We start from the raw sequence: 25960 nt of genomic DNA, 5'->3' as shown, positions 1-25960 counted from the left end.
GTGACAAGTAGTTAAGTGCCTGTGCGAGACCCTAGATATTGATCCTTAGCCTTGGAGTGAGGGAAATCCTGTTTTTGTAGATAAGGAAACTTTGAGAAATTATCCAACATGACCAAAGTCCTGTGAGATGTTAGCGATAGATTTCTAACCCAGGTCTACTTAGCTCTGGAATCCATATTCTCCTGATCACTGGTCAGAGGAAGAGGTGTTGATCTCCTGCTTGCAATCCTGAACACCTTGACAAGCCTCCTTGTCTAAGTCTAGTCCCCTAGCCTTCTCTCACTGCCTGACCAAGGAATTTCTGGGCATGGTGACCTTCCCAAATGTCTTCTCAGCACAATTGTTCCGAGTCTGGCTTGCATCTTCTCTGAGGTTTTCTTTCACGTTTCAACGTCCTCTATCTAACCTTGCTTCAAGGACCTTCCAGCTCAGGTCCCACAAGACTTCCCGTTTCCTCATTCTAGTGATCTCACACATCTTGAGTTCCCCAGGCTGATATCTTTAGGAAGTCCCGAGCTGTTCTTGGAGGCCTATTAAGGCGAGGAGCAATAATTCCTGACAGAAAGAATAAACAAAACACGACAGCAGCGTTTTAGTAGTTTTCTAACCCCTCCAAATCTCACTTAGACTTAGAAGGAGAATTGAAGAGTCAGGTGAAGTGGGGATTGCCAGACGGAGATGTAAATGCTTGCTTTTCTATCAATTTCTCCACCCCGTTTGGGGATTGAAAATCTGTAACTGAAAATATTTTAATATTAAAAATAAAAAGTAAAACGTTAACAGAGCCTGGACTTGAACGCAAACTTTGGAATTGTAAAGAAAAAGCACCAGGCCAAGAATATTCACCGTTTGTAGAGAAAGGATTGGGGCTCCTCCCCCACCAGGGCAGTCCTTAGCTCTGAGGTCGCGAGAAGAGTGCGCCTGGCACAGAGTGAAGGTGGCTATTGTGACTTTCCGGGCCCCCGGAAGGGGTGGCTCATTGCCCAAGGGTGTGACCTGGTCCAAGGCCCTGGGAAGGAACTGCCCTTCGTCCCCGCTGTACTCCGGGAGACAGGTCCTGGGCGGGAGGGAGTGTGAAAGGCGGAGTCTCAGGCTCCACCCAGACCTCCTCGTCCGCCCCGCACAGCGTCCGCGTGGTTCTCATACAATTCACCCCACAGAACCTGTGGTCGTCGGCCGGCTTCTGGTTGAAGTGGCGCTGCAGCAAGGATAAGTCCCCCAAAGTTTGACTTCGTGACCTCTGTTCGTAGTCTCAGAAAAGACTAAAGAACGCGCTCTTCGGATAGACCAGGACTCCGCCGGCTTCCAACAATTAATCCTGGAGCAAGAGTCTTTGAATTCTAAACGGGTGAGCGGCCCCAGAAGAACAGATCCGGGTGGCCGGCAATTGGGCTCGCCATGGCTGCGCCCGCCCGCCGTCTGTGTCACATCGCCTTCCATGTGCCGGCTGGGCAGCCCCTAGCGAGAGACTTACAACGCATCTTCGGCTTCCAGCCCCTGGCTGTGCGGGAAGCAGGCGGCTGGAGACAGCTGGCCCTGCGCAGCGGGGACGCTGTCTTTCTAGTGAATGAGGGTACCGGGCCGCGGGAGCCACTGTATGGCCTGGACCCTCATCACTCGGTGCCCAGCGCAACGAACCTGTGCTTCGACGTGGAGGATGTGGACCGCGCCGCCCGGGCACTGGCGGCTCGCGGCTGCATCATGCCGGTACCACCCACTAGGGTGAGAGATGCACAGGGCACAGCCACCTACACAGTGGTCAGCTCTCCGGCTGGTAATCTAAGCCTTACCTTGCTGCAGCGTGCTGGCTATCGAGGATCTTTCCTGCCCGGGTTCAGACCTCTGCCTTGCACTCCTGGCCCGGGCTGGGTCAGCCACGTGGACCACTTGACCTTGGCCTGCACCTCAGGCAGCTCCCCTACACTTATGCGTTGGTTCCACAACTGCCTAGGGTTTCATCATTTACCGCTGAGCCCAGGTGAGGATCCGGAGCTGGGCCTCAAGGTGGCTGTAGGGTCTGGGCGAGGGGGACTGCGGCTTACTGCCTTGCAGACTCTGCCAAATAGTACTGTCCCCACCCTTGTGCTGGCAGAGTCCCTCCCGGGACTCACCAGCGAACAGGACCAGGTAGAACAATTTCTAACCCGGCACGGAGGGCCAGGCCTGCAGCACGTAGGACTGTACACTCCTAACATCATAGATGCTTCTGAAGGAATGGCGAAGGCGGGAGGCCGGCTCCTGACTCCTCCTGAAGCTTATTACCAGCAGCCGGGCAAAGAGGAACAAATCTTAGCCTCAGGGCACAAGCCTAGCTTTCTAGAACGGCAGGGAATCCTGCTAGATGGAGATAAAGATGAGTTTTTGCTTCAAGTCTTCACCAAGTCCCTCTTTGATGAGGACACTTTCTTCCTGGAACTGATTGAGAGACAGGGGGCCACAGGCTTTGGCCAGAACAACATTCGTGCACTATGGCAGTCGGTGCAAGAGGAAGCTGCCAGGGCTCAGGGAACCTAACCCCAGCTAGAAATGGGAGTTGCCACTTGTCCTTGGTGCTCTGAGGAGTCCAGCACAGGCCTGCTGGAACTGACACATCCCGCAGGACCACACCTCCACAGAATTACACCCAAATAAAGGCTATCATTCCCTCAGGGGCAGGGTGATCTCATCCCAAGCAGTCCCTGAGATGGGATTTAAAATAGTAACAACCCCTAAAATGGCTAACACGTTTAGGTAATGTAAATAAAGGAACAGGCCATAGGACACAACCTGGATCCTGAGCCTCTGTGTGTGTGTCTTCTTCCTGCATTTCTCTCCCAGCCACCCTGCAAGTTTGGCGACTGTCGGTCCTTTTGCTTCTGACGTTTCATTACACGTGATATGTACCCTGAGTGAATGATTCTGTTTGTGAGGAATGAATACAAATCTCCCTTTGTGCTGACCTCCCTAGGGAGCACCTGTTGCAGGTGCAGACTAATAGACCAGCATTAGCCCAACTGCCTGTGAGGGTGATGCTCAGTGCCAATCAGAGCTGACCTGAGACCCAGATGGGCGTGATGGAGGTCAGCACTGACACGCTCCCTCCAGCTGCCCTTGCTCTTTTCTGGGGAAGAACATCCGGTCAGGATGCCTCTAGCCCCCAGAGCTGTCTAGGAGCTCAGCCAGAGGAAGTCAGACCAAGCTGACTTTAACATCTTTTGAGTCCCTCAAACTTAAGTGAAGGGGCTAAGAGAAAGCGCAGAAGGTTCTCCAAAGGAACTACAAAAATAAGCATTTTATTAGACTGGACTTGGGGTGGGGAATGGCAGGGTATCACTGGGTAGTACTGTTGGGTTTGTGTGTGGGGATATGACGCTGAAAGAAACGATCCAGGACTTGCTGTCCCCGGCTGGGTTTTTTCCGGCTTGATGGAGTACACACCTGGGGCCTTTTGGAACCCTGTGCAAGATTCAAAGGTGGGAGGTAATGAGGACACCAGGGACTCTTCTACCCACTCTAGGGAGTAGGGAAAGTAGGGAGAAATTTCCAACTGCCTTTGATCAACCCCTTTGATCGACTCCCTAAAAGGTGCCCAAGAAAACTTTGCTAAGATAACAAAGGTGGGCTGGGGGCATAGCTCGGTTGACTGAAGGTTTGCCTCACACACAGAACCCTAGGTTTGAATCCTAGTGTTGGATAAAATGGTGTGGTGGGCGTGTGCCTAGGATCCCAGCATGAAGGAGGATCAGAAGTTCAAGGCCATCTTCAGCTTCATCGTGAGGATGGAGGGATGGCTCAGTGATTAAGAATGTATGCTGGTCTTACAGGGGATCTGAGTTGGGGACCCAGTATAGGTAGCTCTCAGCCACCTATAACATCAAATCCAGGGCGTCCAATGCCCTCCTCCAGCCTCAGTGGGCACTGCACTGAATGTATGTATACACATACATACATACATACACACATACACATGATTTCATGGCCTGGCTGACTGAGGCAGAGCCCCACCTTCTCCAGTTCCTTCCACACTGCAGACTCCACCATGTTCCAGTCACTGCTGATTCCCCTCCCCCGACCCAAATTAGCAGCCTTTCTCAATTCTTTTCTCACAGACGGCTCCCTACAAATATCCCACAAAAGCTAGCACAAACGCTTGGCATACCTTTGACAGAGAGACCGCTCCAATTGTTCTTGTCCCCCTACCCTGTAGTCTACACTGACAATCAGCCCCCAGTTTACAAACTGTCCCTCTGCTTCCAGCAAAATCTGAAACGGATAATATTCATCCCAGAATGTCAACAGAAGCGGGCCTGGGGAAAGATGGCAGGATGAACCTTTGAGACTCACCTTGCAGGTCCCTCGCCGATGTTCCTCATACACGCGGAACACCTAACAAAGATGGAGGGGGAGGGAACAAGACAGGGCTGGTACCTTCTACAGAAAGACCCCATACCCCGAGTTCCACCCCAGCCTATGGGCAGCCACAGCAATGTTGTTCAATTCTTTTTCAGTCACACAGTAATGAGTTCATATGAAGCATGTGAGAGACAGACAGGAGGACAGTGAAGACAACAAAGGTGGTGCCTTTTTCATGGCAGTAGACACCGCTGCATTTCGGAATTCCTCCCAGGTCAACCATCGAGCGCCAGGAAGTGTGGTGCTTGCTGGGGTCTGTCCTTCGAGAGCCAGACTGTATACCTGATACGTCAGTTTGATGTGAGAGAAGACATGGATCACCTGGGGGGTGGGAGGAAGAGACTGAACGAGGTCTGTGAACGTGACCGAAGAATCCCTCGTTCCTGGCACCTTTGCTAACCTACCTCCCCCAGGTGCTGGAGAGGAGTGGTGGGGAGGGGTGCAGACCAGTGCTGCAGCTCCTGCAGTAGGGCTTTGTGCTGATGCTGTCCTGAGGGCTCCAAGGTGACAGACGGGAACTCCCACAGTCCTGCCAGCAGACCTGATGGCAGCCAGACAGGAGTCAGCCTCCTCTCCTGCCTCTCCTAACTCCTCTCCTGCTCAGGACACTGCCCTCCAACCCCAATATTTGGGTACCTGAGTTAGGCCTTTGCACCAGGAGGATGAGGGGACCCCCAGTGGCTCCGGGCTGCTCTACAACACAGGTGGCAGAGTACTCCTCCCTGGGAGGTCTGCGGCTGGCCTTTCGAGGGAAGTTGACCACTCCCATGTTGGGGTCCCAGGGGTTTGTGGAAGGGAGGCAAAGCTGGCACTGTCTAGTGTTGAGAGCTGGAAACAAAGAACCCCAGCCCTGTTCAGGCCAAGGGGCCTTAGGTGCTAAGCACTGGGGGAGGCTTAGTCTCACTGCAGAATCATACTCAGGCTTGGAAAGGCAGCTCCCTGAAAGGCTGGGCTTAGGGCTGGTGCTCACCGCACTCCTCTATGTCAGGACTGCCTGGCAAGGCTGAGAGCCGTCCCTGTCCCACCTGAGAGACATAGAAGAGGGTGACATGGCACAAGGGTCACATACTAGGATGCACTAATACCTCTTCCTCTGGAGGCTCACCCTCTGGTGTGCCCGGCATAAACTCTGCACAGGACAATGGTTGCAGAGAGGGCGCTGTGGGGTACACACTGTGGCTCCCAGCTCCATGGCTGCTTGGTTGAAATCCCCAGGCCGGGCTGGGTCCACCAGCTGCTGGGCTAAGTCCCTAAAAGTAAGGAGCACTTCTGTAAGCAAAGGCCCTTTAAGCAGACCCTCCCCAGCTTCCCTTCACCCCATTATCCTACCAGAGGTGATGAGAGACAAAGGAGCTGGTGGGATCAGCACCAATGGCGCGGACACGGCACAGCACCCGTATGACGTTCCCATCCACCACACCGGTTACCTGCAGAGGCGCCTGAGAGTCAGACTAGACTTGGAGGAAGGGGAGTTCACATGAGGAGAGCTGGGCCATGGGCTTACCTGGTCAAAGGCAATAGAAGCGATGGCTCCAGCCGTGTACCGCCCCACCCCAGGCAGGAGCTGCTGCAGGGTCTCTGCTGTACGTGGTACGTGGCCTCCTAGCTCCTCTACCACCTAATTGGAGCAGGAAGCTCAGTCTTTTTTTTTTTTTTTGTTCTTTTTTTCGGAGCTGGGGACCGAACCCAGGACCTTGCGCTTCCTAGGTAAGCGCTCTACCACTGAGCTAAATCCCCAGCCCCAGGAAGCTCAGTCTTAAGATGTCTGGGGCCACTGGGCTATTTTTCAGTGCACCCACCCACTCACCTTCCTAGCTCCTTCTTGGAGCCGACGACCTCGAGAATAGTAGCCCAGGCCAGACCAGAGCTGGTTCACCTCCTGCAGGTGGAGGTCAGAAGCTCAGTGGTCTGTCCCTCAGTTGTTTCTATTCCCCTACCCAAGGGTGGTTCTCACCTCCAGGGAAGCACTGGCCAGGTCTTGTAGCGTTGGCCACTTCTGCAGACCCAAGACAGGCGGAAAAGAAATAAGGTCAGGAATGAGGGTGAGGGAGGAAGCCTTTGCTGGGGTCTGGCCAGCTCTCCCGTCCCTGGCATCACCTGCATCCATCGGGTATAATAGTCGATCACTGTGGCAACTTGGGTCTGCTGCAGCATGACCTCTGACACCCAGACTGGGGAAGGGGGATTACTGTGAGAGCACTGCTGACTCACCCTGGCTCCAAGCTCTTAGCCCTCAAACTTGAGGACAACCCCTAAGCCCAAGGATGCACAGGCAGAGCAACCTTTATACTGACCTGCATAGGCTCTCCTGTCCAAGTTGGCCTCCTCCTTTACCTGTCAACAAAACCAAAGGTGAAAACAGGGCGAGGTGCCAGCTCCACGTCCCACGTCGCTGTCCCACGTACCCGTTTTCTCCAAGGAAGGTCACGCTTCTCTTGGTCATACCAGCTGAGCAGGTTCCTTCGGAAAGCTGTGACATCGGCTATGTCACTGAAGAGGTGATATGGAGAGACAGGGGTCTTCAGTAACTCCTCTCTCTTCTGCTTGGCCAGGCCTGCAGGACAGCCAGGAGGACTCAGGGATCTTTTTTTAGAATTATTTTTAACTCTGTGTGTGTGTGTGTGTGTGTGTGTGTGTGTGTGTGTGTGTGTGTGTGTATGTGTGTGTCCAAGGTCTCTGATTCCCTGGAGCTGGAGTTCTCAGGAGTTGTGAGCTGCCTGATGGCTGAGTCACCTCTCCAAACCCTTGTCAGTTTTCTGAGGCAAGGCCTCAACAGGGTCTCATACACTCCAGGCTGGATTCCGACTTGCTATGCAGCCAAGGCTGGTTTTGAACTCCTAATCCTGTCTCAACCTTCCAAGTGCTGGGATTACAAGGGTGATCACCACGCCTGGCTCTTCAGTATTTACTTCTTTTTTTTTTTTTTTTTTTTTTTTCCTGGGGCTGGGGACCGAACCCAGGACCTTGCGCTTCCTAGGTAAGCGCTCTACCACTGAGCCAAATCCCCAACCCCAGTATTTACTTCTTATTTCATTGTGTATGTCGGATGTGATATATGGACATGAGTGCCATGGTACATGTGGAGGTCGGAGGGCCGCTTTCTCGGAGTCTGTTCTCTCTTTCTGCCTTTCTATGGGTCCTGGAGATCAAACTGAGGTCATTAGGTTTGTGTGGCAAAAGCTTTTGCAGGCTGAGCTGTCTGCAGGCCCTTTCACGATCATTTTCACACAGGAGCAGCAGGGACCCAGAGCACAGCAACCTGGAGAAATCTGTTCCCACTCGGGGCCTCTCCTACTGTCCCCTCTCGCTCAGGCTTTAGAACTGCAATCAGGGGTTGGGGATTTAGCTCAGTGGTAGAGCACTTGCCTAGTAAGCGCAAGGCCCTGGGTTCGGTCCCCAGCTCCGGTAAAAAAAAAAAAAAAAAAAAAAAAAAGAAAGAAAAAAGAAGAACTGCAATCAGACCAGAGTTCTAGTTGGTGCGAAGCCTTGACCAAATCTCTAGCTTTCGTTTTGTCAGAGTCATTGTTTTCTGTCAGCCATAAACAAGAATTCAACAGTTTTACTTAGGCAGATTATGTACCTATGCAGGGGGCGTCCCTATTTACCAATCACATTCAGGCTTATAAACTCATTTGATCCCATGAAAGCCACAGGACAGAGAAGAAACGTGGAAAAAAAACTGTCCTATTCTACTGGTAGTAAAATACCCAGAGCAGCTGGCCCAAAGTTACACAGCAACAGTTAGAATTTGCTTCTTAATGAATTCCTTGGTACACAGCAAGCCAGAACCTGCCCTCTTTTCTGGCCAGTGAAACCAGTCCCTTGAAACCCTGGTGAGGGCCAAGCTCCTTACCATCGAGGCCAGAAGGTTTGGCCTGGCTGCTGCTAAGAGCACATTTTCCCCTTCTCTTGTGGTTGGCTGGTTGCTTCTTGTGACTCCTTACAGATGCTCGTAACTTCTTCATGATGACCTGGAACAGACAGGTGTAGCCAATGTGGTCAGCCACAGTGAGGCTCGCTCTTGGAAGTCCTGCAGGAATTATAGCCAACTCTTCCTAGGCCACTCAGAATGTCTAGCGTTTTTTCTTTTTTTGTCTTTTGTCTGCATGCATGCATGTAGGTACCATGTGCTAACCCTCAGAGGCTAGAAAAGGGTGTCCTGAAACTGGAGTTATAGTTGTTTGTGAGCTGTCGGTTGCGTGCTAGGAACTGAACTCTGCTATAAGGAAAGGCAGTGCCTTTAAAGGCCGAACCATTTCTCCAGCCCCCCCCCCCCCTTTTTGACTTTTGAAGCAGGGTCTCACTTATGTGGCCCAGACTGGCTTCGTACTCCTGATCTCCTGTGATGGATGTTCAACTTGACTACATCTAGCAACTAAAATCCAAACAGTTGGGTAGGCCTGTGAGGAATTTTCTTGATGGGATTGAGGTCGAAGAACACTTCATAACCCTGGGCCATCTCTCTTGGTGGTACCCACATTAAAGGATGAAGAGGGAGAAACTTGCTTTTTGCCTGCTTGCCCTCACTCTTGCTGGCAAGTTTATCTACCCGTTGCTGAGGCATTCTTTCCCTGGTACTAGACCTACTCCTGGATTCGAACGTAGACTGAAGACCACCAGCGACTTCAGCAGATTGGGACTGCAGAGACATCCGGTCTCCTAGACTGAACAACCACCAGATTCTTGGCTTTTCCATCAGGAGATAGCCATTGCCGAACTACTTAGACCACAGCCTGGAAGCCACTCTAATAAATCCCCTCTTAACACGTATTCTATCAGTTCTACTCCTTTAGAAAGCCGCAATCTATCCTCCTATCCCTACGTCCCACACATGCACAACTATACCCAACATGCCTGTACTGGCTTGGCTTTTGTGTCAATCTGACACAAGCTAGAATTCAGAGAGGGAGGAGCCTCTGTTGAGGAAATGCCTCATGAGATCCAGCTGTAAGGCATTTTCTCAATTAGTGATCAGTGGAGCAGGGCTCACCTGCCATCCCTGGGCTGGCGGTCTGGGTTCTATAAGAAAGCAGGCTGAGCACAGCATGTGGAGCAAGTCAGTAAGCAGCACCCCTCCATGGCCTCTGCATCAGCTCTTGCCTCTAGGATCCTTTCCTGTTTCAGTTCCTGTCCTGACTTCCTTCAGTGATGAACAGCAATGTGGAAGTGTAAGCTGAATAAACCCCTTTCTCCCCAACTTGCTCTTTTAGTCAGTGTTTCATTGCAGCAATGGAAACCCTACCAAGGACAGTGTCTAGCTTTCCTTCAGCACTTTCAAGATGCCTATAGTTGTCTGGATGAGAATGGTCCCCACAGGATCATATTTGATGCTTTGTTCCCAGTTAGTGGGACGGTCTGGGAAGGACTATGAGGTGTGGTCTTGTTGGAGCATGTGTGACTCTGGCGGTGGGCTTTTAAGTTTATAAAAGCTCAACCACGGCAAGGTCGGGGCTGGGGACTGAACCCAGGACCTTGCGCTTCCTAGGTAAGCGCTCTACCACTGAGCCAAATCCCCAACCCCAAGGTCTGTCTTTCTTTGCTGTCTAGATGCAAAGTTCTCAGTCACTGCTTCCTACTATGATAATCATTGACTAAACCTATGAAACTATATATGAGCAAGTCCCCAGTTAAATGCTTGGTTTTTGTTTTTGTTTTTAATAATAGTTGCCTTGGTCATGATGTCTTTTCTGAGAAACAGAGCAGTAACTAATACCCGTGAGATAGTCTTAGCTAACCATGGCACGGACGTATGACCAAAGAAGATGAGTAAGTGACTTCAGGGAACGAGAGACAAAGAGTAGAGGGGCAGGGCAGGGCTGGGCCTAAACCGAAGGAGCACTTGTATCTATCTGATACCTACCACCATGTATGTATGGTTATGGGTTGTTTGGGGTGTCTAGGAGTATGACATATGTAGGAAGTCTGTCTGCTTAGATATCTAGCCTAGCTATACTAACTATTTGTAACCACCTAGTTTACTTCACAGAAACCAAGAATGAGGGGAAAAGATTTGCTTGAGAGCAGATGGCAAGTTAATGAAAGAAGGCAGATGGACTATTTTCAATCCAAATCACTTCCTGGGCTAGTAAGTGTTACTGGCTGGCCATTAGTCATGAGAAAATACAACAGGCTGACTGCTGCCAGCCTGTTTTCCTGGCTATTTTTTCTCTGATTGCAAAAAACGTTACAAGCAGGGAACAGCAGGATTGCAGAGCAGATACAGGTGCCTGATGACCACGGCATGCATGGGGCTCACACACATACAACACACAGATTAGAACAGACACAGTGAGTAGAAGGGACTTTTTTAAAGTACCCGACACTTAGAGGGGGTGCTTACTGTTAGCTCAAGCCCAGGAAGTGCTTTACTAGACTGATCGGTCGAGCCATGGCTCCAGCAGGCAGGGACTAGTACTTCCACTCAGCTGAGGACGCAGAGGCTTAAAGAGTGAAGCAATTTGATCTCATCGCTGCTGTGCTGCGATCCTACCAAACCTGTTTAATAGTCTCCCCCCTACTCCACCACCTCATTTTCATCAAGTGACCCTTTCAACTTTGGGGGGTGGGTGAATGCACAAACTTCCCTCTATTTGCTCTGCCTTCCCCCCACCTTTACACGAAGGCCTCCTGGTCCCCAGGACCACGCCTACAGTACTGAAGAGCACACATTCCCATCATCACCAACTTCCTCGACACACTCGCTCACTTTCACAATTCCTCCTTACAGCCTGTTCTCTGCGGGAGAAAGCAAGACATGATCACTGCTTCTGGGTTGGCAGCCGTAATCCCAGTATTTAGGAGAAGCCAGGAGGTTGAGCACCTCAAGGTCATCTTCAGCTGGACAGTGAGCCTGAGGGCTACTCCAGCCCGGGTGAGACATCACCACAAAAGAAAACACACCTGGTAATGCTTTTTGTCACTTCCATACGGGAACTGTTTAATGGCTTCCCATACATCCTTGAACAAATATTTATAGACTGCCTAGTGTGTGCCAACCAATCTACCCGAGGGCAGGACCTACAGAGGACACTTATCATGAGCTTGTCAATGTTTGAACCATCTCTATGGATGAGCTCACTTGTACTTTGCAAAGGATTTTGATGTCTTAAGTTTTATTGTACACAGGGTGTTGAGTCATCAATCACCAGGAAATAACTGACCGAAAAATGTGCTGTGCTTAAATATGCCTAAAAAGAGATCTACCGGGGGTGAGACTCTGAACACTGGCTTTGCACTTCTGTTGAAATGAACTACCTTTTTGCACCCCAAGGAGCTTTCGGAGGCCATGATGGGTGCAGAGATCCTTGAGCCTCAGCATACACTGATGGCTGCTGCCGGAAGACAATGTATATTCTAATAGAGGCAGACAACGAACAATACACATAGACAAATTGTATAAGATACTTAAAAGTGAAAGACCCCAGCTTAGCAGCAGTAACGCCATTTTACAAGGCTGTACTTAAGATGACTGGTTCAGAGAAAGGTTAGAACACTGAGTACACAGCGGCTGCCAAGCAAGATGTGTTTGGTTGAAGGCCTGGCAACAGGACGACTGCAGTTGAGCACCTGACAATGAAAAAAAGCCCCGGGAGAGGTCCCACACCCTGGTGGGGGGCCGAGTCAGTCGTTATGTTCCAAGAAGGTAGCTAAGAAACTTGCCCCCGGGCTGAACCCTTGGGGGGGCCGAGTCAGTCGTTATGTTTCAGGAAGGTAGCTAGGAAACTTGCCCCCGGGCTAAACCCTTGCCATATTAGAATCCACCAATTATATCCCTGTAACCATGCATCTGCTTCTGTATGCTTGCTTCTGCTCCCCAAAATCCTATAAAAGCCCATCCTTGGTTCCGTGGGGCGCGCCAGTCCCCCGAGTGACTGTAGCGCCCGCAGGTGCCTGTGCCTGTGTATCCCGACAATAAACCAAATCCTCTTGCTGATTGCATCCTGTGGTGTCTCGGTCTGGTCTTTGGAGTTAGAGGGTCTCCATCCCGAGGGAAAGTTCTCCCTGAGAGCTTTTCATTTGGTGCGTTGGCCGGGAAAGGAGATCCTCCACCCAGGGACCACCGACCACCCACTGGGAGGTAAGCCGGCCGGCGTCTGTCTGTCTGTCTGATTTTGTCTCGTTCTGCCTTATTCTGTCTGTTCTGTGAGCGCTCAGCCAGGTCTGTTCTGTGAGCGCTCAGCCAGGTCTGTTCTGTGAGCGCTCAGCCAGGTTCTGTGAGCGCTCAGCCAGGTCTGTTCTGTGAGCGCTCAGCCAGGTCTGTTCTGTGAGCGCTCAGCCAGGTTGTTTGGAATTTGGGCGGGACGAAGAAGGAGCTGACGAGCTCCAGATATCAGGACTAAGTTACAGAGGTTAAAAAATTTACAGGGCTATACATTACAGGATTTACTTAAAAAAGCTGAAAATATTTTTAATAAGAGAGAGATAAAAAAAGAAACTAAAAATTGAGTCGAATCTTGGCCGCCATAGTTCAGGGCCAAAAAAGGAAGGGAGATAGCGGGGGAGCTCGAAAGGGGCTGAAGCTGGATAAAGATCAATGTGCCTATTACAAAGAGAAAGGGCACTGGGCCAGAGAGTGCCCCAAGAAGCCTGGCGGACCCCGAAAGCCTCGACCACGAACCTCCCTCTTGGCTCTAGATAAAGATTAGGGAGGTCATGGCCAGGAGCCCCCCCCCCGAGCCCAGGGTAACGCTTAAAGTTGGGGGGCAGCTGGTTACTTTCCTGGTAGACACAGGAGCCCAGCATTCAGTCCTCACCCAAGCTTCAGGACAACTCAGCGACCGGATGGCCTGGGTACAAAGAGCTACTGGTGAGAAACAATACCGATGGACTACGGACCGCCGGGTTCAGCTGGCTACCGGTAAGGTGACCCATTCCTTCTTACATGTTCTGGACTGCCCGTACCCTCTGCTGGGCCGTGACCTGCTCACCAAACTAAAAGCACAAATTCATTTTGAAGAAAGAGGGGCCCAAATAACTGGCCCCCACGGAACTCCCCTTCAAGTTCTAACCCTATGAACCGGGACAGGACACTGGCTTGGGCAGAGACTGGTGGGATGGGGTTGGCGCTCCAACAGCCCCCCTTAATTACAACTCCAGTCTCCATAAAACAATACCCCCTGTCACATGAAGCTTATCAAGGTATAAGGCCTCACATTATGAGGCTTCTGGATCAAGGCATCCTAGTCCCCTGCCGGTCGCCTTGGAATACGCCTCTTCTGCCTGTTAAGAAACCCGGCACTGGAGATTATAGGCCAGTACAAGACTTGAGAAAGGTCAACAAGAGGATAGAAGATATTCATCCGACTGTTCCAAACCCTTACAATTTGCTCAGTAACTGTTCATCGATGAGAAACAGGGGTATGCTAAAGGGGTCCTAACACAAAGGTTGGGACTCTGAAAACGCCCTGTGGCCTACCTGTCTAAGAAATTGGACCCTGTGGCCTCCGGCTGGCCACCGTGCCTAAAGATGGTGGCTGCTATTGCTGTCCTGATCAAGGACGCTGGAAAATTGACTTTGGGACAGCCACTCACCATCCTAGCACCCCACGCAGTGGAGGCCTTGGTAAAGCAGCCCCCAGACCGCTGCTCTCTAATTCTCGCACCAAGCCTTGTTACTGGATGCAGAACGGGTTCAGTTTGGGCCCGTAGTCGCCCTCAATCCTGCCACCTTGCTTCCTCTACCAGAGGAGGCAGAACAACATGACTGCCTACAAATCCTCGCAGAAGTACATGGAACCAGGCCGGACCTATCGGACCAGCCTCTTCAGAATGCTGACCACACATGGTACACGGATGACAACAGCTTCTTGGCAGAGGGAGAGCGAAAGGCTGGAGCTGCGGTCACTACGGAGGACAAAGTGATTTGGGCGAAAGCCCTGCCTGCTGGTACCTCTGCACAACGGGCTGAACTCATCGCCTTGACTCAGGCGCTCAAGATGGCAAAAGGTAAGAGGCTAAATATATATACAGACAGCCGTTATGCCTTTGCCACGGCACACATCCACAGGGAGATCTACCGGAGGCGGGGGCTGCTCACATCTGAGGGTAAAAATAAGGCTGAAATTCTGGCCCTCTTAGAAGCCCTATTCTTGCCCAAAAGACTGAGTATTATACATTGTCCAGGACACCAAAAAGGGCACAACCCAGAGGCACGAAGAAACCGGCTGGCCGATGCCACGGCGCGAGAAGCGGCCATGAGCAAACAAATCTTGACCTTAAATAGCCCAGACCAACCCACGCCCCCACCAGTGGGACAAACTAGTTGGGTTTATGCCCATGAGGACATAGAGCTCCTAAAAAAATGGGGGCCATCTACCACCCTCAACTAAAACAGTGGGTCTACAAAGGACTTTTGAATTGATCTCCTTTTTACATAAGAAGATAAAAACCTTACTAGATTGGGAAGAGATAAATCTGTGTTTTTTTTTAATTGGGACAAAGCGATACAAAAGGTGACTGAGAGTTACAAAGCGTGCGCTCAGGTTAACCTGGGAAGGACCATGATTGGACAAGGAGTTCGTCCTAGGGGACACCGTCCCGACATCCATTGAGAAATTGATTTTACTGAAATTAAACCAGGTATATATGGATACAAGTATCTCCTAGTGTTTATAGACACCTTCTCAGGATGGGTCGAAGCCTTCCCCACAAAGCACGAGACTACAAAAATGGTCACCAAGAAGCTCCTCGAGGAAATCTTTCCCAGGTATGACATGCCTCAAGCGTTGGGGTCGGACAACGGGCCCGCTTTCGTCTCCCAAGTAAGTCAGTTGGTGGCCAAATTGCTGGGGATTGATTGGAAATTACATTGTGCCTATAGACCCCAGAGTTCAGGTCAGGTAGAACACATGAATAAAACAATTAAGGAGACTTTATCCAAACTTACGCTTGCAACTGGCTCAAAGGATTGGGTGGCCCTCCTTCCCCTAGTTCTATATCGGGCCCGGAATACCCCGGGCCCCCATGGTCTAACTCCTTTTGAAATAATATATGGAACACCACCCCCATTTGTCCATTTCTTTGATTCAAACATTGCTGATTTTGCTGACAGCCCTTCTCTGAGGGCCCATTTACAGGCCCTACAGATTGTGCAGAGAGACGTCTGGAGACCTTTGGCCACTGCTTACCAGGACAAGCTTGAGCATCCGGTGGTGCCACACCCGTTCCAGATTGGAGACACCGTGTGGGTGCACAGACACCAGACCAAGAATCTCGAGCCACGGTGAAAAGGACCCTACACCGTCCTCCTGACTACCCCGACCGCCCTAAAGGTAGACGGAGTCTCGGCTTAGATCCACACACCACACGTCAAGACAGTCCGGTCTGAGGAATTGACTAATCACAACACTACACCCCAGACATAGAGAGTTCAGCACACTCCAAACCCCTTAAAGTTAAAACTCCTACGTGGCTCCTCCTAGCCCTTTTGTGGCTTAGAGTCAGTGGGGGAATAAGCCCCCACCAGACAGAAATTTCTTGACCAAGTCGAGTGAAAGATTTCACTCAAAGTTAACAAAAAAAAAAATGGGGGAATGAAAGACCCCAGCTTAGCAGCAGTAACGCCATTTTACAAGGCTGTACTTAAGATGACTGGTTCAGAGAAAGGTTAGAACACTGAGTACACAGCGGCTGCCAAGCAAGATGTGTTTGGTTGAAGGCCTGGCAACAGGACGACTGCAGTTGAGCACCTGACAATGAAAAAAAGCCCCGGGAGAGGTCCCACACCCTGGTGGGGGGCCGAGTCAGTCGTTATGTTCCAAGAAGGTAGCTAAGAAACTTGCCCCCGGGCTGAACCCTTGGGGGGGCCGAGTCAGTCGTTATGTTTCAGGAAGGTAGCTAGGAAACTTGCCCCCGGGCTAAACCCTTGCCATATTAGAATCCACCAATTATATCCCTGTAACCATGCATCTGCTTCTGTATGCTTGCTTCTGCTCCCCAAAATCCTATAAAAGCCCATCCTTGGTTTCGTGGGGCGCGCCAGTCCCCCGAGTGACTGTAGCGCCCGCAGGTGCCTGTGCCTGTGTATCCCGACAATAAACCAAATCCTCTTGCTGATTGCATCCTGTGGTGTCTCGGTCTGGTCTTTGGAGTTAGAGGGTCTCCATCCCGAGGGAAAGTTCTCCCTGAGAGCTTTTCAAAAGAAGTAACTAGGGCTGGAGAGATGGCTCAACGATTAAGAGCATTGACTGCTCTTCCAGAGGTCCTGAGTTCAATTCCCAGCAACCTCATGGTGGCTCACAACCATCTGTAATGGGATCTGATGCCCTCTTCTGGTGTGTCTAAAACATACATTAAATAAATAAATAAAATCTTAAAAAAAGAAAGAAAGAAAGAACGAACGAACTAGCTGGCTGGTAGTGACATACACCTTTAATCCCAGCACCTGGGAGGCAGAGGCAGGCAGATCTCTGTGAGTTCAAGGCCAGTCTGATCTACAGAGCAAGTTCCAGGACAGTCAGAGCTACAAAGAAACCCAGTATTGAAAAGGCAAAAAAATAAAGTAATTATTGGCCTTAAGAGGAAAAGTAGCTCAAGCGGAGTGTGTAAAAGTGCTAGAAAAAGAATACAAATGTTTTAATTTTTAAAAAAAGATCACAGGGTATCAGGGGTCACCTTTAATCCCAACAATGGGGAGGCAGAGGCAGATGGATCTCTGAGTCTTCAGAATAGGTTTCAGGGCAGCCAGAGCTACACAGAGAACCCTATCTCAAAAAACAAAACAGAAATAATTAAAATCTTTTGGAGGCATGGTGGCACTTCTTTAATGCAGGCACTTGGAAGGCAGAGGCAAGCAGATATCTATGAGTTCCAGACTAGTCTGGTCTACACAGTAAGTTCCAGTCTAGCCAGGCCTACAAAGTGAGACCGTGTCTTAAACAAGACAGTGGATGAGCCCTGAAGAGCCTGGCCAGCATGTCTGTGGCACTGCAAGCCATCTAGTGTGTTGTAATGCATCCAAGAGTAGCTGAAAGGTAGGACATGAGGTGAGGGAAGATGGGGAGTTGGGTAGAATCATAAAGTAGCTTCTGGAGAGCTTTCAGGTCACACTATTGACTCTTAGAGATTCCTCTTGGTATCACTTTGAAGATCTATGAATCAGTGCCCTAGGGTCTTGTTCAATGGGAAAGACATGCGACTGTGGGAGCCAGACCAGTACAAGAGTGAGGTCGAGGAGTATCCAAACCCTGCCAGGAGGACTGTATTCCTCCTTGTCCTGGGCCTGCATATCCCAGAGCATGTAAGCCTTATGACCGCCACCTCCATCACCCTTGAGGTAGTCACTTAGCCTGGTGGCCAAATTACAAGTTAAACTTCTCTACCTATAAGGAAACATCCAGTAAGCACCTGGAATTACTCTGTACACAAATGAAACATTATGTATTCACATTGGCACCAGTCAATAATGTATATTCACCCTGAAAATTCCTACTCACTCCCCAAGGTTTATATAGCTCATTACTCCCCAATAAAGGAGAACTGTTTCACTGAAAACTGTCTCCAGGAGAAGGCTGTTTCTTGTGCACTCACTTAGGCTGAGATCCTGCTAACCCACCAGCCTGAGTAAGCTTCACTCCTTCCAGTCCAGCCTAGCATGCACTGTGCTTTGATATCCAGAGGCCAGAATCACATCCCATCACTGTGCTCCAGCTGTCTACCTTTATTTTACTTTTCACAGGGTCTCACTATGCAACCTTGGCTGGCTGGGAACTCTACGTTCTGAGTACTAAGGTTTATGGCTTTGCCACCACCATATCTGGCATTCTCCATTGCAGCTTTTATATCAATTGTAATGTCAAATTTACTTGTGATTCTTTTGGTCAATGTCTTTTTATTCAACTTTAAGTAAAACAGCACCTTGGAAGCTAAGCAGGATGGCTATGAACTCAGATTTCATCTAAAAAAAAAAAAACCCACAAGCCTAGGAGGTGAAAAGACAGCTCAGTGGTTAATGGCATTAGAGCAGACGGCACACAGTTGGATTTCCAGCACCTCACAATCGTCTGTAACTCTAGTCCCAGGGAATCCAACACCATCTTTCAGCCTCATGGGCACCAGGGATTCTCCCTGTGCACATACATATATTCAGGAAAATACTCAGATACATTAAACAAACATGGGCACAGGGACACTGTATACATACATATATACACGAAAACAGGCATTATATTTAAAAAAAAGGAAAAGTTAAAAAAGACCCACAACTTTGAGTAGAGATGTGGGTCAGTTAGTGACTATCTAGGGTACATGAAGTCCTGTGTTCCATCCCCAGATACCACGTGGCTGCCCAATGGAGGCGCTTATGAATTTTGTTCATTGCATCCACGTTGTACTGCTCACAGACCAGCCTTAACATCAGCCTAGGCTAGGGGTAGAGGGGGATTAGAAGACTGTAGGATCCGATGCCTGCTGCCTCCATGAGCACCTGCAGTCACAAAAGCAAACCCACACAGAAATCACCCACATAATTAAAAGTAACAAATGTTTTTTAAAAAGTCAAACCAGAGTGGTTGTACACACCTATAACCCAGCACTCCAGGTGTGGACATTGTTTTGTTGTTGTTGTTTGGAGTCAAAGAGTTTCTCTGTGCAGTCCCGGCTGTTCTGGAGCTCACCAGGCTGGCCTTGAACTCAGAGTTCTACCTGCCTCTGCCTCCTGAACGATGAGATTAATGTCATGCACCCAGCCTTGTTTTAAAATTCTTTTAAGAGAAGTTCGAAGCCAGCCATTGAGTTCCTATCTTTGTTGTTGTTTTTTGGTTTTTGTTTGTTTTGTGTTGTTTTGAGAAAGAATTTCTTTCTCTATGTAGCCACTGGCTGTCCTGGTATTTGCTCTGCCTCCTAGTGCTGATATTAAAGGTGTGTGGTTCTGCTCCTGGCTGAGACCTATCTTAAAAAAGAACACCCCCCCACACACACACACACACACAAACCTCTATGAGAGGTCGTTTTCTGTTTCCTCAGGGCCCGCGCCACGTATATTTATTATACACAATACAAACTTGATAAATAAACTAATGGGGTGGGAGAAGAGTCAAAGTCAGATACCTTTTTCAGTGAGTCAAAGTCAGATACCTTTTTCAATGTTGCATATCAATAAAAGACACTTCCCCCACTGAAATAGTTGAATAAGGAGAAATCTAGGTCGGTGGGGCCAGAGAACACTCCCTAGGATCAGACTGATTTCCGACATTGTTACTACCGGGTCTTACGACGAGTCAAATTCAATCATCTTTGTTCTTCCTTGCCATCGTACTACCAAACCCTTAACTCAAGTGCACATTATTACTGTGTGAATCATCTTTTAAAACGTTCCTGGTCGCTTCACCGCTTATCTATCTGTGTCCTGCAGAACTCTTCCCTCTCACTTCCTTCTTGGCTTGTATTCATGCTCAGGTCCCCTTTACTCGGCCATGCATGCACCCCTATCTCCCGAGCTCCTAGGCATGCTTTAGCTCTGCGGAGGAAGCATTCTTTCTCCCGACCCAGCACGCAGGAATCCTGCGCTACCCACGCCAACCCTGAGTTGTGCAGGTGAAACAATTTGCTGTAATTTAAAGGTTCCACGTTCCCGCCACACCATGCGGAAGCATAAATTACCTCCTGCGCCGTCTCCGGCTGGACGCTCCAGAGAACCCCACAAGGGGCGTGGCTTCACTCGGGACGGCCAGCCAATAGACACTGAGCGCGCGCAGGGCCCACGCTCCACAGGACCACTGGGAACGGAAGTTGACACTGCGAGACCGAGACCCTGAGACCCGCCCCATCCTAGATCAGACTTGCTCGGGGAAGACTAAGCGGAAGTCTCTACGTTCCTATAGAAAGCTGGCTAGGGGCGAGGGGTGTCATGGCGGCGGACAGTGACGATGGTGTGCCTTCAGTTCCAACGCCCTCTGACGGTGAGCGGCTTCCCAAGAGTGGCCCCAGAAGCCTAAGGGGTCCTATGGAGGGAAAAGCCTCGGGTTGGTAGTTCGGAAACAGGCCTGTAGCTTCTGTTTGCCTCAGCTCTCCTGGACTACAAATCCCAGTGTGCAGCGCCTGCAACTGCAAAACCCGAATTGTTGGATTGTAGAGCGGTGAGGGTGAGTTGGGAGGTGTGGTTTGGATCGAGCCCAGTGGTTGTCAATAGGTAATACCAGAGCACTGTGTACTCGTCCATGGTAAGTGGAGCTTGAGTCTAACTTTGAAGCACTCTAGTAGCTGTTGAAGCACCGTGTATATGTGACTTTATGGGATCTGTTTGTGTTTGAGATAGGGGCTTGCTTGCTCTGTAATTCAGACTAGCCTTGAAGTCAGGGTCCTTTAGCTTTCTGCTCTCTAGTCCTGGGGTTACAGGCTGGAGGATAAAGAACCCTCAAAGAATATCTAGTCCACTTTTCTCCTGATTATGATGCAAAAGGGAAGTGATTTCCACGTAAAGGCACTGGAAGACACAGATGCCCTCTTTCCAAATTTAAGGCACAGTCTGTTTGAAGGCTTGTGCTTAGAGTCAGTGGATGCAAAATCTTTAGGGGAAAACTTGTCAGTGGGCACCCCTCTCCCAAATCTAGCTTGGTGTTTGACCCACCAGGATCTTATGAAAACATCTAAATCCCTCAATGTCCTTATGCCCAGGTGGTGTCAACAGAACCACACAATCTGCAGAGGAGTTTGTAGTTCGGGTTCCCGTGGTAGATGTGCAGAGTGACAACTTCAAGGAGATATGGCCATCACTCTTGCTAGCCTTAAAGACAGCTAGCTTTGTGGCGGTGGACACGGTGAGGCGGGGGAGAAAAGGGAGAGCAGATGCTTGGGAAGGGTTTGGTGGTGGGTGTAGAGGATAATCGATCTTCGTTTACCCACCATAGGAGCTGAGTGGCCTTGGGGATAGGAAGAGTTTGCTGAACCAGTAAGTATAAGCCTTGTCTGTAATTCCAGCTCTAACACATATGTAGATCTCAACCCTAGAGTTAGGTGGGGTAGTTTGGATCCTTTGTGAAACTAACTCAGCCATAGCCATGCCCAAACCCAACTCTAAGGTGCATCGAGGAACGTTATAAGGCCGTGTGTCATGCTGCCAGGACCCGTTCTGTCCTGTCCCTGGGCCTCGCCTGCTTCAAGCAGCAACCAGATAAGGTATGAATTACCCCCCTCATCCCAGGTCCGAGGCATGGGGCCTAAGAGTTGAGATCTTAAAGAAGGTTGAGGCTTTTCCCCCAGTTTTTGGGAAAGCAGATCCTCGTGTGTTTCAGGGTGACAGTTCTTACTTGGCTCAAGTGTTCAATCTCACCCTACTGTGCATGGAGGAGTATGTTATAGAACCGAAGTCAGTACAGTTCCTGGTACAGCATGGCTTCAACTTCAACCGGCAGTATGCTCAGGGGATCCCCTACCATAAAGGCAATGACAAGGTAGGCCTCCCGATTCCGCTAACCTTGAGTTCCATTCCTCCGTGGTTTATTTCTTGTTCCATAGGCCTGGGGGACATCTGTGTGAGTATGGGGAGCCCACTGGTGACAAGGCTGGGGAAAGGAGACATTGGTGGAAGGGTGGCTTGGGGTTAGATAATGAGGGAGTACTTTCCAGGTGGGAAACCTGGGTATGTGTGCTGCACAGGGTGCAGACTGGGTACCTTGTCCTTCCCACTGACCCTTTCCCTTCCATCTAGGGAGATGAAAGCCAGAGCCAGTCAGTACGGACACTGTTCCTTGAACTAATTCGAGCCCGGCGGCCGCTGGTGCTGCACAATGGGCTTATAGACTTGGTGTTCCTGTACCAGAATTTCTACGCTCACTTGCCTGAGAACTTGGGAACCTTCACTGCTGACCTGTGTGAGATGTTCCCGGCAGGCATTTATGACACCAAATATGCTGCAGAGTTCCACGCTCGATTTGTGGCTTCCTACTTAGAATACGCTTTCCGGAAATGGTGAGAATGTGGGTGTTGGAAAGGGGTGGGACCTGGTGTGAGCCTATGCCATTCACTTAGGATTATTTATCCAGTACCCACCATATGCTAGGCACGGTTTTTAGGTGCCGAGGATCCAGCAGTGAACAAAACACAAACCCCCTATTCTCGTGGAGCTTGTGGGCTAATGGTGTAATACCTTCTTGCGCTGTTGCAGTGAGCGCGAAAATGGGAAGCAGCGGGCAGCTGGCAGCCCACATGTTGCCCTGGAATTCTGCAGCTATCCTTCTAGCATGAGAGGCCACATTGACTACCGCTGCTGTATGTCCCCTGTGAGCTGCCGTCATTCTCATACCACTGGCATCTGTGACAAGTTCTCGGTGAGGGTATAAATTCCTTTCTTGGGGAGGGAAGGTTCTGATGTATGGCACCCCTTCTTATGCTCTTTCCAACCTCTAGGCCTATGGCTGGTGCCCTCTAGGACCACAGTGTCCTCAGTCACACGATATTGACCTTATAATTGACACGGATGAGGCTGTGGCAGAGGACAAGCGGAGACGGCGGCGACGTAAGGACAAACGGAAGAGGGCTTTGCAGAGTCAACCAGAGACACAGACCTTGGAGGAAGCTGAAGATGGTCCTCCCACAAAGCAGGTCTGTGAAGATAGCCTCAAGACTGAGAAAATTGAACAAAAAGTGGCAGAAGGTGATCAGCTTGGCTCCACACAAGGTCACAAAGATAGCTTGGAGATGGCGTGTAAGAGGACAGCTGATGTGCCTACCTCAGAGCTGCTGGTGAACCAAGCCAGTCCTAATCCTGTACCCGGGGATGGGCTGCACCGTGCTGGGTTTGATGCCTTCATGACAGGTTATGTGATGGCCTATGTGGGCCTGAGCAAGGGACTTCAACTCTGCAGCTCTGAACCTTGGCTTCCTGAATGTCACAACAAGGTATATCTAAGCGGCAAAACTGTGCCCCTCACAGTGGCCAAGAGCCAGTTTTCCCGTCCTTCCAAAGCCCACAACCAGAAGATGAAGCTGGCTTGGGGCAGCAGCTGACTCCAATATCTGCCTGTGTTTGTCATCCCAGGAACCTACATAGTGAATTCTAAGTCGGGCAGAGCTATGTAGCAAAATAGTATTTCAAATAGAAGTCATTTGAGTCTTTACTCTATGTATGTCCGTTTAACTGCTTACAGAGTTGACAAGCAGGTCCTGACAGACACAGAGTACTGTTTTCTTTGTAAACTCAGAGGCCTGGGTACAAGGGTAAAAATAAGGCTAACTAGCACCTGCAATATCAACTTTATTATTTTTTTAATCTGAAAGTGTTTTGGGGAAAGTTTTTTTTAAAAAAAAAAATCAACAGAAATGAATTATGAAAATATTTGACCAACTTCATTCTTTGGTTATTTCTTATTGCGGCTCTGTAAGGACAGACTGTTCCCAAAGCTCCAGCTACAGGAGGAAAGAAAATCAGTCCAAGTATAAACCATTTACTAACAGGCTGTATCACCTGCTTACATACACAGAGCAGGCCCTAGGGCCTACAAAACCAGCCCCACTCCCAACACCGAGGTTGAAAGTCTTGAGGCTAAACATTAAGACTCCTTTATAAATATGAAAATAGATTGATCAACTGGAAAAGTCTTTGAATAGGTTTAGCTAAAAGGTCCTTGGCCACCACATTGCCTGGTATCCCCCTTGCATAGAGATGTAGTGACGTGGCCTGACCATACAGTAAGTGCAAACAGCAATTATTCAAGTGTCTTAGACATACTGGCAAGAAGCGTCCCAGTCAGTCTTCAGGTCTAAGAAACAGCCATGCCCCAACGGCCTTCTCGACAACTCCAGTTTCCATCCTGTAGCTTATGTGCCCCAGAATCGGCACGAGAGAGAATTGGAGTAGGAAAGGAACTGGGGTGATAGCTACATGGTACCTGCCAGCCCAGCCTAGAAATAAGTTTTTTGGTCCTGTCTAGGACATGCACTGTGTTCCATGGGGGCCAAAGCTCCTTGCTGGATTTCAGAGACTTAGAATTAGGTTGGCCCTAACTATTGAAACACCTCTCATATTGCAGCCATTGGGCACAGAAAGCCCAATTTTAAGCCAGGCTTTTCCCGCCTGCCTGCTCTACCTGCTTTGTGCAGGAGAGCTCCAGGGAGGAGTGAGGCTGTGCACCAAGGGGATCACGTAGTTTCAGCTGAAAGTCCATCCCCAAGGAGAGGCAGGGACTCGTCCTGTCCCCATCTCACCCGTCCTGCTCTCCCTGGGTTTGCAAGCTTATTCCAGAGATAGAGAAGTGGACAGGAGCTCTTCGTGGCCTTTCTTCCTCCACCTCCATCTCCTCAGAGGCAGCCCCACTGCATGGGCTGGTCCCCTTAGGCCTGGGAACAAAACCGTTTTCTTCTTGGGGGTTAGAGCAATCCATGGCCTCATGGGCTGAAGTAGCTGATAGGGCAGATGTCCGGAATGGTGGGATCTCTCTTACTCTGTACTTGAGACTACTGAGTCGTGGTGGAGGCCCATCAGACAGTGATTCTTCACACCCCACAAATGGACAAGCCTGATGCAAGAACTCGGGTGAACCAGGCAAAGACCGCCACCGTCTGGAAGATGGGGCCAAAGGCTCCTGACAGTCAGCTAGAGATACAGTTCCAGGCCCTGGTGCATCCAGGTCAAATACAAGGGAAATAACAGATTTGCTGGGTAGGTCAAAGAATTTGACCTTCCCACCCTTGAGGTCTTGGCGTGCACTGAAAGGGTTGACTTTTGGGGTATGTGTAGCACCATCTCGTGGCTGGTAATAGGGGTCCAAGACATTGACTGTACGTGGGGGCTTACGAGAGAAAATGTCTGACTGGCTTCGAGACAACCAGATAGTACGTCTTGGACGTGGAGACTTGTGGGGAATCTTGTCATCCAGTGAACTCAGTCGCTTCCCTCCGGGCACTTTCTCCAATAGTCCTGAGGAACAGTGAGCCTGGGTTACCAGTCAATATAGACAGCATTTTATTAAATACTTCCCTTGAGGAAAGTGAGGTAGGTACTTGTCCTGTTTCATCAATGAGTGAGTAAACGGAAGCACTGTGACAAGTCACACCAGTAAGACAGTAATTTATACTGTCCCTAACCACTGCCCTCCTACTTCTGAACCAAGGACCTTTCCCTAGAGGGAATGTCTCAGACTCACCCCTCCCTTTGGGGGTGAGGTTTGGGGATCTGATCTTTTACCTTTAGCTGTGGGCTGCAGCTTCCTGTCTCTCTCCAACTCTTCTTCCTGTAAGCGGCTCATAATTTCCTCTAGGGTCTTCCCAATCTCCTCAAAGGATGGGCGCAGTTTGGGGTCCATCTGTAGGCATCCATAACCAGCCATGAGCCCTACAGTCCACTTCTCACCCCAAAGATGAAGGGTGAATCTGTTTCTGGCATCTTTTAAGATTCAGGTTGGGTAACTAAAGTTTTCTCTTGCGTTAGGACTGGCTGGTGCTGTACTCCCAACAAATAAAACCTGACAAAGCTTGGTCAGCACTCAAGGGACACCTGTGGGCTTACCCTGCAGGCTGAGGATGAAAAATAAAAAACATTTTTTTTTCTTCCTATGGTCCAGGGCTCTCTGGAGAGCCTGTGCAGCCCAGAGTATAAATATGGCTGGTATTACACATCTGGGGCAGCTGACGGCAT

General features: G+C 49.9%; 4 protein-coding genes and 2 long non-coding RNA genes across 26 annotated transcripts in view; 4 read left to right on the top strand and 2 right to left on the bottom strand.

The window, feature by feature from the left end:
• The window catches only part of LOC148005993 (uncharacterized), a 1435680-nt gene that overhangs the window by 698154 nt on the left and 711566 nt on the right, over positions 1 to 25960 (top strand). The window lies entirely within an intron of this gene.
• On the top strand, positions 1159 to 2765 carry Hpdl (4-hydroxyphenylpyruvate dioxygenase-like). The gene is given in 1 exon segment (NM_001014068.1): positions 1159 to 2765. A coding segment is annotated over 1 exon segment (1116 nt). The 5' UTR covers positions 1159 to 1398; the 3' UTR covers positions 2515 to 2765.
• Mutyh (mutY DNA glycosylase) lies at positions 3246 to 20037 on the bottom strand. Of its 9 annotated transcripts, none has more exon segments than NM_133316.2 (16): positions 3246 to 3435; positions 4324 to 4365; positions 4561 to 4713; positions 4797 to 4933; positions 5029 to 5220; positions 5363 to 5417; positions 5498 to 5642; positions 5722 to 5819; positions 5897 to 6010; positions 6200 to 6271; positions 6347 to 6388; positions 6490 to 6563; positions 6687 to 6726; positions 6798 to 6946; positions 8246 to 8363; positions 19990 to 20037. In NM_133316.2, coding segments are annotated over 15 exon segments (1551 nt in total). In that variant the 5' UTR covers positions 8358 to 8363; positions 19990 to 20037; the 3' UTR covers positions 3246 to 3309.
• Positions 14379 to 16451, top strand: LOC148005995 (uncharacterized). Its single transcript, XR_015621076.1, has 2 exons — positions 14379 to 15097; positions 15443 to 16451. It is a non-coding gene; the product is annotated as an uncharacterized LOC148005995 (long non-coding RNA).
• Positions 20109 to 23676, top strand: Toe1 (target of EGR1, exonuclease). 12 transcript variants are annotated; one of them, NM_001106680.1, is given in 9 exon segments: positions 20109 to 20288; positions 21004 to 21146; positions 21237 to 21277; positions 21408 to 21504; positions 21621 to 21779; positions 22037 to 22296; positions 22493 to 22655; positions 22735 to 22981; positions 23529 to 23675. In NM_001106680.1, coding segments are annotated over 9 exon segments (1182 nt in total). In that variant the 5' UTR covers positions 20109 to 20236; the 3' UTR covers positions 23549 to 23675.
• The window catches only part of Tesk2 (testis associated actin remodelling kinase 2), an 86132-nt gene continuing 83736 nt past the window's right edge, over positions 23565 to 25960 (bottom strand). The window contains exons 9-10 of one of the 2 annotated variants that reach the window (XM_087660211.1): positions 25511 to 25628; positions 23565 to 25243 (exon numbers count right to left, since the gene is read on the bottom strand). In XM_087660211.1, coding sequence (XP_087516337.1) covers positions 24528 to 25243; positions 25511 to 25628 — 834 coding nt within the window. In that variant the 3' untranslated portion in view covers positions 23565 to 24527. 2 annotated transcript variants of the gene reach the window in all.

This window comes from Rattus norvegicus, chromosome 5, assembly GCF_021556685.1.
Source record: "Rattus norvegicus strain SHRSP/BbbUtx chromosome 5, alternate assembly SHRSP_T2T, whole genome shotgun sequence".
NCBI lineage: Eukaryota > Metazoa > Chordata > Mammalia > Rodentia > Muridae > Rattus > Rattus norvegicus.
This window is presented reverse-complemented; position numbering and strand designations above follow the sequence as displayed.